General features: G+C 43.1%; 1 protein-coding gene across 3 annotated transcripts in view; it reads right to left on the bottom strand.

The window, feature by feature from the left end:
• Nucleotides 1–17,349, bottom strand: part of PLEKHA2 (pleckstrin homology domain containing A2) — a 61,384-nt gene that overhangs the window by 26,812 nt on the left and 17,223 nt on the right. For all 3 annotated transcript variants that reach the window (XM_054700899.1, XM_037526094.2, XM_037526095.2), the window contains one exon: nt 6,504–6,560. In XM_054700899.1, the coding sequence (XP_054556874.1) occupies nt 6,504–6,560 (57 nt within the window). The remainder of the gene's footprint in view (nt 1–6,503; nt 6,561–17,349) is intronic.

The following is a 17,349-nucleotide window of genomic DNA, read 5'->3' as shown; positions in this document are numbered from 1 at the left end:
AGAAAGTAGAACTCTTTTCCACTTACTGCTGTGTTATTTCTTCTTGTTTTTCAATCCTACCCTCACATGTACATTCCTGAGTATACACATACATGATACATGAGTCCACCTTACTCGGATTTGGATAAATGCACTGAACAAATTAAGTAAAGCAACTCATATTTCATCATTTGCCCACAAAAAAATTAGTGATTACTTTTGAGGGAGACTGAATCTACCTCCCTACAGCAGGCCTTCACCACTGTACCTGAGATTTCTAAGGGGACAGTCTCCTTCCCCTGGGACCTTGGCTAAGAACTATTCAGACACTTTTCTCAATCTTCTTTCCAACCAGATACATTCTCTTACTGGTTCTCATCCTAGGGACTTTGAGTGGTTTTTGCTTAAGAGGAGACATATTAGAAACGGAAAAAAAAAAATCTCAAGTCAAAATACAAGGTTTTGTCCTAAAACCATAAAATACACAGAGGAAAACAAAGGCAAAACCCCCCATGACATAAACTTCAGAAACATCTTTGCAGTTTCATCTCCAGGAATAAGAAAAAAAAAAGGAGACTATAAACAACCGGGATTACATCAAGCTAAAATGTTTCTGTAGAGCAAAACAGACAGTAACCAAAATGAAGAGACATCCTACTGAATGGGAGAAAATATTTACACAGCATACATCTGACAAGGGACTGATATCAAAAATCTACAAAGAGCTCATAAAACTCAACAAAAGAAAACAAAGAACCCAATTAAAAAATGAGCAGAAAAGCTTAACAGGCACTTCTCCAAAGAGGACTGCAGATCACCAATAGGCATATGAAAAATGCTCACATTCACTTATCAGGGAAATGCAAATCAAAACCACACTGAGATTCCACTTCACACCTGTGAGAATGGCCCATATCAAAAACAAACAAACAAAAAACAAGAAACAACAGATGCCGGTGAGGATATGGAGAAAAAGTAAACCTTTGACACTGTAGAGTGGTCCAGCTATATGAATATTAGTGTGGAGGCTTCTCAGGAGACTAAAAATGGACCTGCCATATGACCCAGAAATTACATTCCTAGGTATCAACCCAAAGAACACAAAAGCTCTAATTGGAAGAGAAACCTGTCCGCCTCCATTTATAGCAGTACTATTTACAATACCCAAGATATGGATCAAGAAGATGTGGTACACTACTCAGCAATTAAAAAAAGATACACTCATGCCATTCACACAACATGGATAGAACTGGAAGGGATTATCCTCAGTGAAACAAGCCAGAAGAAGAAAGATAAATAATGGATGTTTTCACTTATATGTGGAATATAGAAAAACCAAACAAAATATCAAACAAAGACAAACTTTACGGCCTCCCTGGTGGCCCAAGGGGTTAAGTGTCATCACTATGAAGCTATCCACAGCCACTGCAGCCCCAGTTGGATCCCAGCCAGGGAGCTGACCAACATGGCACAACAGACCTCTCCTGTCTCACCCGCTGCTCCCCTCAGCATTGTATTTCAATAGATCCACCTGTTCTGCACCACACTGTCTCTGGTGAGTCCTCTCACCCCTCCCCATACCTCTGGCCTACACCCCAGCTCTTGTATACATAAATAAATAAAATGAATCTTTAAAAAAAAAAAAAAACAAGAAAGACAAATGTTAAAACCAAACCTTGAAAGCTGATCATAGATAAGAAGCATGGGTGGGGGGTGAGGAGGAGAGGTGAGAAACAGACTATGGTGAAGAATTATGGGTGATTTGTTTGTGGGAGAACTATGGCGACAACACCTGTGGGGAGAAATTCTTTATTTTGGAAAAAAAGAACAGGTATGTAAATTAACAGCAGTTCCATTAAATAAATAAACAGAAAAATGAAAGGGAAAATTAAGGTCTTTCCATGGCTCACAGTTACTAAAGGTCTGATAATGGAGACACACCAGTCTGTCTGGATTCTCTATCTAGGCCTTAAGTTCTTTCTATAGACCTGCCCAGATTTCTTAACAACCAAAATTAATACTCAAATATTCAAGATGGGAATTGAGATAGTGGCCTAAAAAAAAAAAAAAATCAAAGTAATGACAGACAGTATACTCCAGACTTTGTTACCAGAAAGACAGACCTCCAATCCCAAGCATCCCCGTGTGTGACCCTCATGTACTGTTCCATCAAACAAGAGTAATATGATTGCACAGGGGAGGCCCGTAACACATCCTGTCAAGCAGAAGCTGTTTGATCAAAGAGAGTCTATTTATAGCTTCTAATACCTCACTTCCTTTAAAATCCCATTAACACAGGCAGTGCCATACTTGGCATTTTGGGCAAAATTCTGAGGACCGTGAGCTTCTTAGGCACCCACAAAATGTAGAACTGAAAAAGAATGCATGGATGCCAACTTACAAAATGATTATGGAATTCTCAACATGAATAAATATTTAATTAAATGTCTGTAGAATTTGATATCGACCTCATTGGCGAGTACTTAACAAATGCCTATAAGATGTCACATTAAGTCAACTTCATTAATGTTTCAATTAAACATTCACAAGTATTTCATTACATTTGAAAATAATAGTAGCTTCAATTTTCTTACTCCATAAGAATCCCTGGGTATGCAAGATGACTGGGGGGAAATCAGAGCCAATCATAAATTAAATGGGCTACTCACAGGTAAATCATTCCAAGAATAAAAACATTAAAATCCTTTCAAATATTTAGAGCAAAGCAGTTATATTTAATGAGGGATGTGGGTGCATTCTGCTGCGTTTACCATGATGTGAGGAACAGGCCTTAGGGCCTAAGAAAATCTTAAAATAGTTCTGAAAAGCATAAAGATTTAAGCAAAGGTAAACCCATATATCTTGAGTTCAGACACAAACTTTCCCAATTCAGTCAAGTCTCTGCCACTCCCAGGATTTGTGCACTGGAACTCCATGACACCATGGGCTTTGGTTTCAGACCCTAGAGTTCAATCTGAACAACAGAATATGCCTGCATCCCACTGGCATGATGTTGTGATCTGTCAGTGACTGGTTTTCGGCTCTGTCCCTAGGCATCCACGTTCTTGTGAGGGCCCATCACCCATGAACTTCTCCTTGACCTGTCCTTGGTTCCTGGGTCACTGTGACCATCAGGGAGGGCCTCAGAACCTACCTCTCCTAAGGACCCCTTGTACTTTCAGTTTTAGAATGGCATGGAAAAACGGGCACTTTGAGACGGTCTCTAACTTATTAGAAGAGTTGCCCTTTCTCTCCTAGAAACTGTCATCTACCACTGATTAGACAGAGCACACTCAGACACACTTTTCACCCTGTTTGGATGATGAATGGTGCACCTCATCACATACATTAGCAGCCTACATTGCAAGAATGCTGTGCTCCTCTGCTTATTACAAACTGAAGTTTTCAAAGAGGTCGTCTGGGTTTTTTTTTTTGTCTTCATACACTTACCCAAGTTTTCAGTCATGAGGCGTGTGATGACATATGTACACATCTACAACTTACCTCATGCCTCATGGCTTACCACATAAGGATTGTTTGTTCAAACAATTCCTTTCTGAGTTAACTGGACAGAAATTAGTCCTAGTTTTGCCCTCATGGGCTGTTTAAGAAAGGGAAGACCCTCAATTTCTCTGATCAGTTTCCCTATCAGCAGAGCCAGAATGAAATTACTAGTCTCCTTTTTAAAGTCACAAATATAATCTCTCCTTCCTATTGCTGCACCTCTCAGAGAGAAGGGCCAAGGTGGGGCTCTCACTTATTGTCAAGAGGCAGCTATGGACTCCCTAGACCTCCTGGAGACTGTGAAGGTAAAATGCCTGCTGCCAGGATATATAACCCACTCTCCCCCACCACCAGCCCCCCACGATTATGATCAGGTCAGCCAGAAGGAACAGAGAATCCCAAAGAAGCATGGCTGACAGCTGACTCCAGCGAGGACAGCCAAGCACAATCATCTGTACACCCCAAGGGGCCAGGTGAATAGCTGCACAAACAGGGTAGTCTGGTGGGCCCCAGGGCAATGCAAGCAGTGAGCAGCTGGGGTTGTGAGGAGGCAACGGGCAGGGTCACCTAGAGAGTGACGCAGATGAGGCTGCTCCACAGCTAGGCAGACTCTCAGGAACTTGTTCTTATCAGATCAAACACAGACCACAGGAGCAACAAACTCTCGGTGGCAGGGCACTGCTCACCGGCCCCACCCTGTCTGCCCTTGGCCGGAAGTGGAGCTGGGGCCCTCTGGCAGAAGTAGCATCAGAGCAAGGTCTTGGAGCTCTGGTGCAGCCCTGGCCCAGTGGGGGACCCTGCCCCAAGAACTGGCATCAAGAGCAGGAGAAGAAACAGACACCTATGCAGAATGATCAGGAGGGTTCTAGCGGAGGTCTCTGGACCTGCTTCAGGGAGTCAATAGCCTGAAACTACAAGCAGAATCCAAGTGTGCACACACATACACACACTTTCCATCAGGCTCTCAAAAAGATCCATGACACCCCTCTCCACCCAAAAAAATTAAGAAGCACAGTTCTAGGAAGGTCTTCCTTATGCCTAACGGAGGGCAAGGCCAGACAAACAGGACACACCTGAGGGTGGGATAGTGGGGATAACTGTGGAAGAGAAGAGCCATGAGCAAAGTGGTGGTGGTGCCAAAGGCCACCTTCAATTATTTTGTCGTCAAACTGGTTCTGCTGCCATCAAAAAAGCTTTGGATGACCTCAAGTTGAGAGTTTTCATCTCTGCTGGCCTCTGAAGGACCTCATCTTCCCGACACTAGCCCTCAAGAAACAGATATGCAAAGGCACTTCCCCCAGCAGAAAGGTCACCCAGACACCACAAGCCAGACGGACACAGGTTAAACACTTTCCTCTGGGAGGGGATATCTAAGGGTTAACAACAAAGAATCTGGAATGTTGCATTTGAGCCCAGTACCACCGCTAAATGTTTTCTGGGAAACCCCTGTTTTCTGGCACTGGATCTGGCATGAGTTAAAGGCTCTCAGCTCCGTGTAACCTGACCCAGTGGCAGCTGCGGGTTTTACAAAATGTCCACCCAGGTCTGCCCTCCCCCAGGAAAGGCAAAAAGGCAGGTCTAAATGAGACAGGCCTTAAAACCAAGAATTTAAAAAACGCTTATCTGAGTTCTGTTTAGAAATCATGATTCAGCAGGAGATTGTATTCACTCTTTATTAATGAAAAATTCTTTCTAGGTCCTGTCTAACAGGACAGGGTTTAGAGTTTCTTTATCATTAAGGCTCTCTGTGATCCTCCCCCCACCTCTGGGGGCTGGGGATTCCTGAGGCTCCTTGAACACCTTGGAGAAATGACCTAATGAGCTCAGAGAGCAAGACTGGACAGGAGAGGGGACGCCCAGGTCTCAGGCCTGCCAGGCACAACACCTGCATAAATTGCCTAAAGCTATGCTAGCAAAGCCTGGCTTTCGAAATCTTTCGAAAGCTGGTTCCGTTTCCCTGAGGTCACTGTCTCCTCTCTGATCCACTTAGATAGAGCCTTGCATGGCTGCTTTTTCACACAGTCATGGCCATGGACCACCTGTGGCCCCTGCAGCCCTTCCACTTCGACTAACCCTCTGACCAGCTAAGAAGACAGAATACAGCCACTCCCAAAGCTTATTAGAAAAAGGAGACAGGACCTGTGCAGATTAAGGGTCCCTCAAGTCTGTCTCAATCCCCAGAGGGTGGGAAAACCTGGACAAAGCAACAGAGGTCTCCAAGAAGCCCGAAGTGAGGGGTGCAGTGGGGAGAGCAGGACTTCCGGAACCTCAGTCCTGGCTGGGTGCCACCTGGCTGTCCTTACTGGACAAAGAGTTCCTCTTTCTGCAACTCTAAATCCCCCAGCCGTTTTTATCTCTGCTGCATCACCGGTCAGCACTGGTGCCTGTTCTGGGAGGGGCCGCTAAAAGAAGCCGAATTTAGCAAAGTACAAGCCTCACCAGCCAGCCCTCCTCCTGCCCGCCTCCCCCATCCCCCACCAGTTCTCAGCACCAAACTGGACAGGGGATGGCTGTTATCCCAACAGCCAGACCCTCCAGCAGTTATCTGGAGGCTATTAAATGGTTTCCTGGCATATGTGAGTATCTTCTGACGCATTCTTAGCTTTCCTTCTGCAGGAAACCCTGTCCAGGTGAATGATAAAATTCCAGTGAAACCCCAACATTCTCCTATTTTCTCTACTCTTTGGGAGAATCCTTTTTGTTTTTTCTGTGTTCCTTTTTTTTTGAAATTACAAAGAGGGTCATGTCCCACTCCTATCCCCAAATCAACCTACCCCTCCTTTGCAGGAGCACAGCTGACTGATATGTCCCAAGGGTCAGAGGCTGTGGGTACTCCCTCCAAGAACCTGCTAACTACATGCCACCCCAGAACTTCCACAGCCAAACTTGAGGAAGAAGGAGCACTTTACTGCCCAAGTAACATCTTCAAATGCCACCCCCAAAGAGTTCACATTTCCTCCTGTTCAGATACTGAACTACTTAAGAGAATATGAATTCCCAGAGCTCCAAGACAACGTTACCTTCGAGATGTAGGTCAGTTGCAAAGATCCAACAGCTCCTGCCCCAACTGCCAGGTTCTGAAAAACACATGGTTTTCATTTTAAGAAAGATGCTATGTGAAGCAGTGGACACAGCACTCAGAGACAGAAGACCAAGATTCTAGTTCTGGTAATGCCACTTACGGGCTTTGTAACCTTCAGCAAGACATTTACCCATTTTTTTTGGCTCACTTTGCTTCCCTATAAATAAATGGTTAATTCTTACCATGGATGGGTATACATGACCCCTAACCATGTTTATTACAAAGAGGTATTCTAGGATACTGGTTAAAGTGTGAGGGTGACCATTTAATAGTGAATAAGTTCCTCAACCACTCAGCCTCAGTTTCCACTTGTGTTAAAATGGAAAGTAATAGCACAAGACCTACTTCACAAGGCAATTGTAACAAAGAGTTAATACACTTGAAAGCACTTGAAATTGTGCCCTCTCAACAAATGTTAGCTATTATATTTTTTCTGTCCTGCTTGCTCCGATCTTTTTTGCTCTAGCTTGATCCTTTTTTATGCCACTTCAAATTCTTTTCATAATAAATAAGGGGCAGATTCACACAAACCAGAAATTTTAAAATACAGTTGCTCCATCTATTTCATAAGTCAGCTAAGTATCAAACCGAATAAGATCTGAACACTATAAAATACCAAGTAAATTGTTTACTAAAACATCAAGAAATGCACAGGCACCTTGTCTGGCAATTTTCTACTTTGCTTAATCTCTTTGGCTTTCTAATTACCCTACTGTCAGAAATGAGGCAATGAAGATCCAGGGATAGTAGCTGTGACACTGTGATTTATAATAAGAAATATGTATTTGGTCTTCCTCCCTGTTCCTGGCACAGAGTTCTAAAAACCTTAGTGCTTCCTAAGTGGTGAAAGTGATGAAGGTGTCTTCTGTTAAATTAATGTGACAACTTTGGGAATGTCTGCAAATCACGTAAGGTTAGGGGTTGGTCGCTAGAGGAACAAACATGCAATTACATGGAGGACAGAGGGGCTGGAGATAGAGCCAGTGACTTAACCTACCATGCCTATGTAATGAAGCCTCCATAAAACCCCCAAAAGATGGGGTTCAGAAGTTCCTGGGTTGGTGAACAGGAATGTTTCCACATGCATGACGCCAGCTGCCAAACTCCACAAAGACACAAACTTCTTTGTTCAGTGCCCTGCCTTACGTATCTCTTTCATCTGGCTGTCCCTGAGTTATACCCTTTTCTAATAAAGCAGATCTAGCAAGCAAAATGTTTCTTTCAGCTCTGTGAGCTACTCTAGTAATGGAACCAAAGGGGGGTGGAGGGTGGGATGTGGGGACCTCCAATCTATAGCCGATTGCCAGAAGTACACTGGTGTCTGAGGATTGTCCTGTAGGATCAAACCCTTAACCTGTGAGATTTGTTTCTATCTCCAAGTTGACAGTATCAGAATTGAATTGAATTGTACAATACCCACCCTGTGTAGGAGAATTGGTTGGTGTGGGAGAAGAGCCCACACACTGGGTTTTGGAGTCAGAATCACTAGTAATGTAACAAAGAAATGGCCATGATTAGAAATCACAACTGGGGAGTTTCTAATTTATAACTTGGAAAATTCACTCCCCCTGCATCTGAGAATGTGTCCAAAACTCCTGGTCACCTCTTAAAATTGTTGCCAAAAGTCTCAAAGAACAACCTAGAAGCCACCATTATCTGAGGTATCTCAAAATGATAAATAAGAGGTGAATCTCGGAAAAAAGAAATTTAGTAAATTTGCTGAAGGTTAACAGTGAATTGACCATTCCAGGAGACTGCCCTTAAGCAATGTATTAGATGGTAGGGGAAAGTCATTTTAGGTCCAATTATCTAAAGTAACATACAAGCTTGAAGCAAATACAATGTATGAAATGTCCTATTCACCAGTAAGTGGATGCGGATAAGCCAATAAAAGGACTCTCATAGCTCCAGAACCCTGGAGGAGAGAAGTCTAGAAAGGACAATCTCCCTCCTTTAGTAAATTAACTAATACATCTATTTCAAATGTGTATGATTTTGTTTACACACTTTTTTCAATTACATAGAAATTACATTTTGTTAATTTTTAAGGAAACTTCTAATTTTTAAGGAAAAATAAGTCTTGTAACTCCTAAATCAGAGCCCATAAAGGAGTCAGTTTCCTGAAGGGTGATGGTCGATACTGCCCCAGAGGACGGGAAATACTCAAGGCAAAAGACTCAGCTCAGGCAGAGTAAGGTCTCCAAAGCAGGTGGTGTGGTACAGGCACAGCCTCCAGAGACACACAAGCCACAGGCCTCTGCTGGACACTGACCCCTGCCCACCCCCAGACTCCCTTTATGCAGTTGAGGAAAGAGAACTGCGTATGAAGGGATTTGTCCAACATCACATAATAGGTGGCAGAACCTGAACTGAGGTCGGGTCTCCTGACTTCCACCCCAGTGTCCTAGAAGCAGCTCAGTGCAATTTAAAGGCTTGAACTGTTGGAATTCTAGCTGTGACTTTATTGCCCCACGAGTGGGTAAGTTTCTTTACCTATAAACTGGGGATGATAATGCCTGTTTCATAGGCTTGTTGTTAGAATTACATGAAAATGCACAGAGAGCGCCAAGCACATGGTGTTTCCCATTCCACACCCACAACACTAATGACAAGATGCAAGTGCCAAGTCTCAGAGCTGGTCTTGCACAACTCACGCTCCTCACCCCAAACCACAGCCCAAAGGCCTCCAGAACCCTATCCTGAACTATGAGTGATGAAGTGGGATTTGGGGAGCCATTCGTCCACCAACCCACATGTAATGACAGATAGGAGTTGATCAGATTTCAACTACTTCATTCCCTCCACCCCTCCACCCTTCCAGGAGACTCCACCCTCCGTCCCCTGGCCCCCTTCAGTTCTCCAGCTTCACAAGGAAAGATACAGGAAAACATGACTAATGTCTGAAAATTCTCCCCACCTTCCTTACCACCCAGGGGGAAATGAATGACAGGAGAAAATAGCCCCGGGATCACCAAACCTCGATCTGAAGCGATGGATCATTCCAATTACACATGTCACTCCAGTTACTGGACCCAGGAGATTAATGGACCTAGGAGATTAATGTTGACAGCTAAAGTTCAGCCCCAGCAGACACTTCCTGGTCAAGGAGGAAGGTGCCAACATGCCTGAACTGAGGCCTTGGCAACCGGATGTCAAGGGCATGAGAGCCAAGAAGCAGCACCTGGGGAGGAGCAGGCACAGACCCACAGCAGCGCTGCGTCCTCCATGGGCAGGCCTGTCCACCTCAACAGCCTGCCTTTACCTCCCCTTTCTCCAAATTCATCTGCACTGGTCCTTCTCCAACTCTGATGCACATCACAATCTCCCAGAGAGCTCATTTTTAAAGGATCAGGTTTCAAGCCTCACTTGAAAAAGATTTCTTTTTTTTTTTTTTTTTTTTTTTTTTTTTAAAAATTTTAATTTTTATTTTTTTTTTTTTTGGCGAGTCAGGGTCTCGCTATGTTGCCCAGGCTGGAGTGCAGTGGCTATTCACAGGCGCGATCCCACTACTGATCAGCACGGGAGTTTTGACCTGCTCCGTTTCCGACCTGGGCCGGTTCACCCCTCCTTAGGCAACCTGGTGGTCCCCCGCTCCCGGGAGGTCACCATATTGATGCCGAACTTAGTGCGGACACCCGATCGGCATAGCGCACTGCAGCCCAGAACTCCTGGACTCAAGCGATCCTCCTGCCTCTGCCTCCCGAGTAGCTGGGACTACAGGCGCGCGCCACCACGCCCGGCTGAAAAAGATTTCTTGAGTGAAGCAGAATGTGGTTAGAATATGTACATTTTTTAAGCTCCCAAGTGATCAATCACTAGGTCCAAGTTTAAGAACAACTGGTGTATGACCAAATCTAGCCCTGGATTATGTACTGGCATATATTTTTGTGTAAATTTAAGTCTCTTCTCAGTAGATTTTAAGCATATTAAGCATATAAGTAGAATTGTTCTTTTACACAGTCTATTGCTAAATTTTTAAATGAAAACACTATTTGAAGGTGGTAAAGTTCCCAAACCAGTCCATGAAAGCCTGAAGACCAACATAGCTCCCACCCACCAATAGCAAACAAAATTCCGTTGGGATACTGACTTGTTCATATTTCGCACTTGCGTGTCACTTGAGTTTATAGTTCCCATGACCTGGGACAGAATCAGATAGAGGAGCAGGAAAGAACCAAGTTCCAACTAAAGGGAGATCAAAAACTTGGGGAGAGGAATTGAGGAATGTGCTAGAGAGAAGGACAGGAAGCAGCCGAGATGAGAGCACCTGAGCAGATGGCAAACAGAGACTGGCTGGTCAGGAGGTCGCTTACATGAACCTCCTGGGGAGAGTTTTAAATGAACTAATTCATATCCATGCTCAGCCCCAGAGTTTTAACGGATCTAGGTAGGACATGGGCACCTGCACATTTTTGAAGACCTCAGAGACTACACTGTGCTGGAAAGCTGAGGCCTACCACTGCAGAGACTGACTGGTGCCTCCCGCTGACTTCGCACTAGAAATACAGCATTGTTGGGAGAAAGGGCCATGCCCAGCCACAGCCCACAAAGTGACTCTTGGCTGCCAAACTAGCAGTAAACAGAGGGGAGGGAGGAAGAGAAGAGCTTGGTAGTAGGCAGGGAGCAGGAAAGGAGATTCTAGTGCCATGCATAGCTAGCAGCAATCATGCATAAGGATGTAAATCAGGAGCAACCTGTACATTTCTGGAACTGTTAAATTTTCTGGAACAAAGCAGGACATAGGGCAGGTTACTGTCAAATGACTGATGGTTTTGTGAAGATAGTGCTAATGCCTTGCTTTTTGCTCAAATGTTCTTCTGCTACCAGTTATCTCAAAGAAGCCCCCACTGCATTAGTAGAAAGCATGGAGGTTATTACTTTGCATCACCAAGGAAGAGGGTGAGATGCCCACACAGATGTGGGGTGCCTCCCATGGTAAACCTTTGTGTGTGTGTAAGAACTGGAGTGTAGGCCAGAGGTGTAGGAATGAGAAGGTTCACCGAGACAGAGTGAGGAGCAGAACAAGTGGATCTACTGAAATACACTGCTTAGGGGAGCAGCGGGTGAGACAGGAGAGGTCTCCTGCACCCTGTGGGTTAGCTCCCTGGCCAGAGCAGTCATAGCGCTGAAACTTAACCCCAATGCCACCAGGGAGACCCTCCCATAGTAAGCCTTTTCTCTACAAGCAACATTATTTCTTGTTGAAATAGAAAAATTAACCCATGTGTCTCCTATGTCCTTTCTCATCTTCTAGTGAGCATAACAAGGAGCATAGAAATGACCAGAATACCAAGTACAGAGTTATAAATTCATAGAAAATCAGTACTAGAAGATGCTGTTGATGGTTCACCACTGACCCCAAAAGTATTCAAAGGCTCAACTTTGGGAAAGAACTTCCTCAAGGGAGTCAAATGAAGACAGAGTTCCTAACTTTTAACATCAATCTGGTGTTTTGGAAAAGCACAGCTTGAGAAAGGAAGAAAGAAACATATAGAGTCTATGATGCACCAGGCCTGCTATTAAGTGCTCTTGCACATTGTCACTTGATCCTAACAATCCCATTTTGCAGGTAGAGACACTAAGGGTCAAGCAGGTGAAGCAACTTGCTCAAGGTCACATAGGCAGTGAGTAGTTGGAATAATATTTGAACCTAACCCTTCCTGAATCTCAAATCTCAGGCCTTTCCTTTATACCGTGCCACTTCCCATGAGACTCTCCTCAAACATACAGGATTTGCTCATTACCTAAGAGTTGATTATCAATGAAAGGTAAATACAAGAGCAGGACCAACAGGGTAACACCAGAAGTCCTATATAGTTGCCCAAGCTGGGTGGGGCAGGAACTAGTTAAACTGGATCTTGGTAGCCAAACTCCAAATGACCAGGGATTTAGAGAGTAGAGCGAGGAAGGAGAGATGCTGATAGTTCCTTCCTTCTTATGTCCCTCCAGGCTGCCTAGCAGACAGAAAAGGAGAACTTGCCTAGACAGAGTGGTGTGACGGGAATGGAGGGGAGGAGCACAGTTCCCTCTGCCCCACATTCCATAGCCCTCACCCTGGCGTGAGAATAACCAAAAGGAAAGTAACCTAGCTCTTCCCAGCATTAGGTGACCGGGACAGTAGTTTTACCTGCTGTTCTGGTATCACACGCATCTCCCTTCACCCCACAGCTCCAGCTTCTGACACTAACTTAAGGAAACACCTCAAGTTAATGTGTGGAAATACCCATGGCTACTCTCCCCATACTTCAGTTTAAAATGTGCATTTGATCTTCACCTTCCTAAGAAGCCAACTTTGTCATAAACTGCCATGCTGGCATCCTATTCTGTGGATGTCTTTTCCTGTTGACATACACCAGCACCAGCTTGGCCAGGGGGCACTTCATGACGTGTGAGTCTCTGGGTACCATATCTTCCACTTCTTTACTACCCTCTTCCAATGCTAGTGAACCAAAGACATGATCAGACCTGGATTCTAGATCATCCTCTGGATACATTAATGTTCCACACTCCAACTCTGGGGCACCTAAGTGATTCTAAAGCCTTAAACTCTGTAAATAAACTCCTTCAACACTTGAACCCTCCTCCAAAGCTGGCCTCAAACTCTAGCATCATTTCCCCTCCACTTTTTAATTGGTTCCCTTCCCAGCATCCCCACCTCTGTCAGCCTCTCCACGTTCCCTCCCCAGTCAAGCAGCTACTGTTCTACTTCACCCTTCATCAGTCACCAACTCTGTCATTTTCTTCTTTCATGAGGCCTTTAAATCTGTCCCTTGCTCTCCACTCCCTGCCACTTTACCACCACCATCGACATGCCAGGAAGCTCCAGTACAAATTCCTTCCTGTCATCTCCAACTCCAGGTGCTCCTACTTCCCTGTCCATTCAGATGTCACTGCCAGAACAAACTTTCTTAACAAATACCAGCTCTGTAGTACCTCAGAGCTCATCAAAGCACTTTCATGAGTATTATTTAATCTTCACAGAAATTATGTCAGAGATAAGAGAGAATTCTTGTCATCACACAAATTTTACAGATGAGGACAGGAGGTTAAAAAAAAAAGGATGTTTCTCTAAATAACATATTCATCAAATTATTCTGTGCTTATTTGATATAACTAATAAAAATGGGTTCTGAAGCAAAATATAATAGACAGTCCTCCCATAATAGAGATGTTATATTTAATAATAAAATGGTATTGTTTTCTATATCAAATACATAAGTATTATAAATATAGATTTATATAGTAGATATATTAAACAAATACTGAAGGTTAAAATCTAAAGCAAAACATAACAATGTAACCAAAGACAAATTTTAAGAAAACTTAGAAAAATTATCATCAAGGTTTTGCATTAGTGAAACCTATTACTAAGTTTTATAGCTTCTCTCTCTTTAGCTGCTTAGATTTTAAAACTGAGTAGCACTCACTGTTATTAACAAAATTGTCCCAAAGTTCTCCTTAGTTTTTGTTTCTTTCTAATTTAGACAAAGTACATCTTGTTAAATAGTAAAATTATCTAAAATAATAAAATCACTGCAGAAAACATATAAAACTAATTTGTGCTTTCAGTATTTTACGTTCTTCTTCAAAAGACCACATATAGGGAAGAGTTGGGACAAACTGGGAATGGAGCACAATGGACTACAAAGATGAACTACGAATGATCTGGAGGTGGTAAGGTATGTAACACCTGAAGGTGAAGTTCCTATGCCTCTAAAATACAACACCATAAATCAATGTTACCTCAATCAAAAGAATTTTTCATTCTAAAAACATTCTTAAAAAATTCTAAAAATTTTTCATTCTAAAATCATTAATTTAATAACTTGTAAGAGTAATAGTTTACCCTTAGTAGAATTTGTATTTTGATCAAAGTACAGGCTTGTTACTTGAAATGTTCTTTTGGGGTATAGACAAAAGCAGGTAAGAAGTGCTACTTAATGCTTGAAATCTACATAGAGCATTTGTCTACTTGGGATACAGTTACTAGAGCAGCTATATAAAAGTCAAGAACTAAAAACACTTTGCTCAAACACGATCCAAGATCCAAAAGTTATGATGTTTGTATGTGCAGAGAATATCTCTGACAGACTCGTAAGAAACTAGTCATACTACTGCCCTGGCTAGGGGAACATGTGCCTGGGGTGGGGGTTTGGAGTGGGAGGGGGAAACTTGTTACTATATCAACTTGCCCACATTTTGCACCATGTGCACATATAGGTCATTTGTAAAAGCATTTTGACTTTCTTTTAAAGTTCATGGCATTTTGACAGGTTGAAGTGTATCATGCTAAAGTCTTTCAAATACTGTTGGTTTTCAGTTAAATTTTGCTCAGAAAGGTTTCTGATACAGAAAACATGATTTTTTAAAAAAACTATTTTTTTACTTAGCCTTTAAAACAACACTACCACCTATTATACATTATATGTTAATAAAATTTTCTACCACTCTTTGTATTCTTTTATTAAATGTAGTCAAATATCTGTCTTATTATGGGTATAGCAAAAGTTCTTGCTCCTTTCAATGCAAAGAATTGCTTTCAACTTATTTTTTTTCCAAAGGTACAAATGAAGGGCTTTTATTCAAGTCTCAGAGTTACCAAGAGAGAAGCAATCTTTTTCCGATATTATGATCCATAATTCACATTATGGCCTTTGAAAAGTAAAAGCATCTGACAATTTTTTGGCAAAAGAGAAAACAGAATAAATTTGACAAGAACAACCTGGTACAATATTGTTTTCATGCTTCTGTTTATCCTTTGTTCAAGGCTATATAATTTAGTCTTGCAATTACTTTGCCAGGTGGGCATTAGAGGGCTGGAACATAAGCGTTGCTGTATAACTAAAACATAGTTACTCTGTAGGTCATGGTAATAAAGTGGAGCAGCCTAATTAAGTAATTTCATCTCCTCTGTCATAACAGGGACCAACATCAAATTAAAATACGCGCTGAGCACAAGTGGTAGTACCATAATATATAGCTGTGTTTTAAGGGAAATTCAGCCACTGTTTGTTTCTATTCAAGAATTATTTGTGTGCTTGATAATATCAGCATATTGATTTTTAAATGCATTAGTCAAATCAGAGGCCATCATCAATAACACTGACATTTTCCATTTATAGGGGTCTTTTTTTGCTAACGGGCTTCATCCTATACTAGTTTAGCGTGATCACTGTATTCAAATTCTTGATTCCTTACTTCACCACATTGATTCTAAATTCTGTAAGACATTCCCTGCTAGAGCTGGTCTACACATGTTCACCCCTAACATGCACCTCCAACATGCCCCACTAGCAGACACATGGTCATTGGCCTCCCATCTCTGTCTGCCATTTTGCTGGGTTCACAATAGCTTCAACAGCTGGTGCCCACTGGCTGCCTGATGGCTCTGAGGTTACTGTGCACACATCTGTAGGACCAGAACCAGTGACAACCCAGGTACAGGCAGAAGCCCATGTCCCTTGAAACAACCCAGGCTTCCTTGCAGTATCCCCTTTGCCATTTCTGCCTCAACCCCACCTTTGTCTGGCTGCCTTATCTCCCTCTCCTGCTTTCTAGCACTGTTCATAATCTCCAGAGGAGACTTAATAAATCCAGGTGTTACCTTAATAAAGGATTGTCCACAAATCCTTATCTCAGAGTCTTCTGGGGAACCCAACCTTACACACCCTCCAGCCAGGGCAGCTCACCTTCCCTAGTACCTCCACCCCAAATGACTGCTATTTCCCTGCACTCAGAAAACCTCCTATTCCCCAAGAGGTGGGACAGGGTGTACGTAACAACTCAGATAATGTAAGTGAAATGATTCAAACCCCATACAATGCTCTACTGAAGGGGTCCTCAGTTCTCCCTGCCACGATTTTATTTAACCATCTATCTCCCCACCTGAGCACAAGCTCCATGAAAGCAAAGACTTGGTTTTGTTCACTGTTGCAGCCTCAGCATCTACAGTGGTGTCCAATACACAGAGCAGGTCTAGCAAATGTGTGTTCAACTCTAGGATCTCACTCTATCCTGAGCCCATCAGGAAATGAAGGGCTCAAAGTCATGTTAAGAGTCACCTAGAGTGTCTAAAGTCCAGAGAGGATGAATCACTTGCCTAATATGCAGAAGACGTTTGTGATAGACCCAGAACCTAATCCTTGATCTCTTGTCTCCCATGTCTGAGAACTTTCCATCTGTACTCTTCCTCCAGGCCCAACGTTCTCCCCAGCATGCAGGAGCAGGAGAAAACGACAACCCTCTCTCTTTTAACCAAAATACTGGCATCTGGGTCACTGAATTTAAAGTACTGTCTCATCATAAAGATGTACTGGGGATTTTAGTAGGATAGTTTTGTATGTGTTTTCCCCTCCCAAACTAAGCCAGAAGCTTCTTGGTGGCAAAGAAGCTCACCGAATTCACCTTCCATATGGCCCCCTGGACTCTGTGCAGGCTGAACACAAAAAGATGCAGGAAGAAGAGGCAGACTCTGGGGTTGGGGAGACCTGGTTCCAGCGCCATACTTGGCACCTGTGCAGCCTTGAACAACATCACAGAACTGCTCTGCACCTTGCCAGAGTACTGCAAGCATCCTAACAGTTCTGGTGTCCCAGGGTTACTGAGAGGACTAATGAGATAATACATGTAAAGAATTTCACACAATGGCTGGTATAAGGCAACCACACAGGAAGTATAACCTGCCGTTAGTAATAACAGTAATAGCAGCAATAGTAAAAACAGACTCCATAAACACCAACGAAGTAGATTAAACAGGCAAAGATCAGAGACCCGGATACAGAAAA

Source organism: Talpa occidentalis, unplaced genomic scaffold, assembly GCF_014898055.3.
Source record: "Talpa occidentalis isolate TD23 unplaced genomic scaffold, MPIMG_talOcc4v2.1 talOcc4.4, whole genome shotgun sequence".
NCBI classification, from domain to species: domain Eukaryota; kingdom Metazoa; phylum Chordata; class Mammalia; order Eulipotyphla; family Talpidae; genus Talpa; species Talpa occidentalis.
The sequence above is the reverse complement of the archived record's forward strand: the minus strand, read 5'-3'. Positions and strand labels throughout refer to the sequence as shown.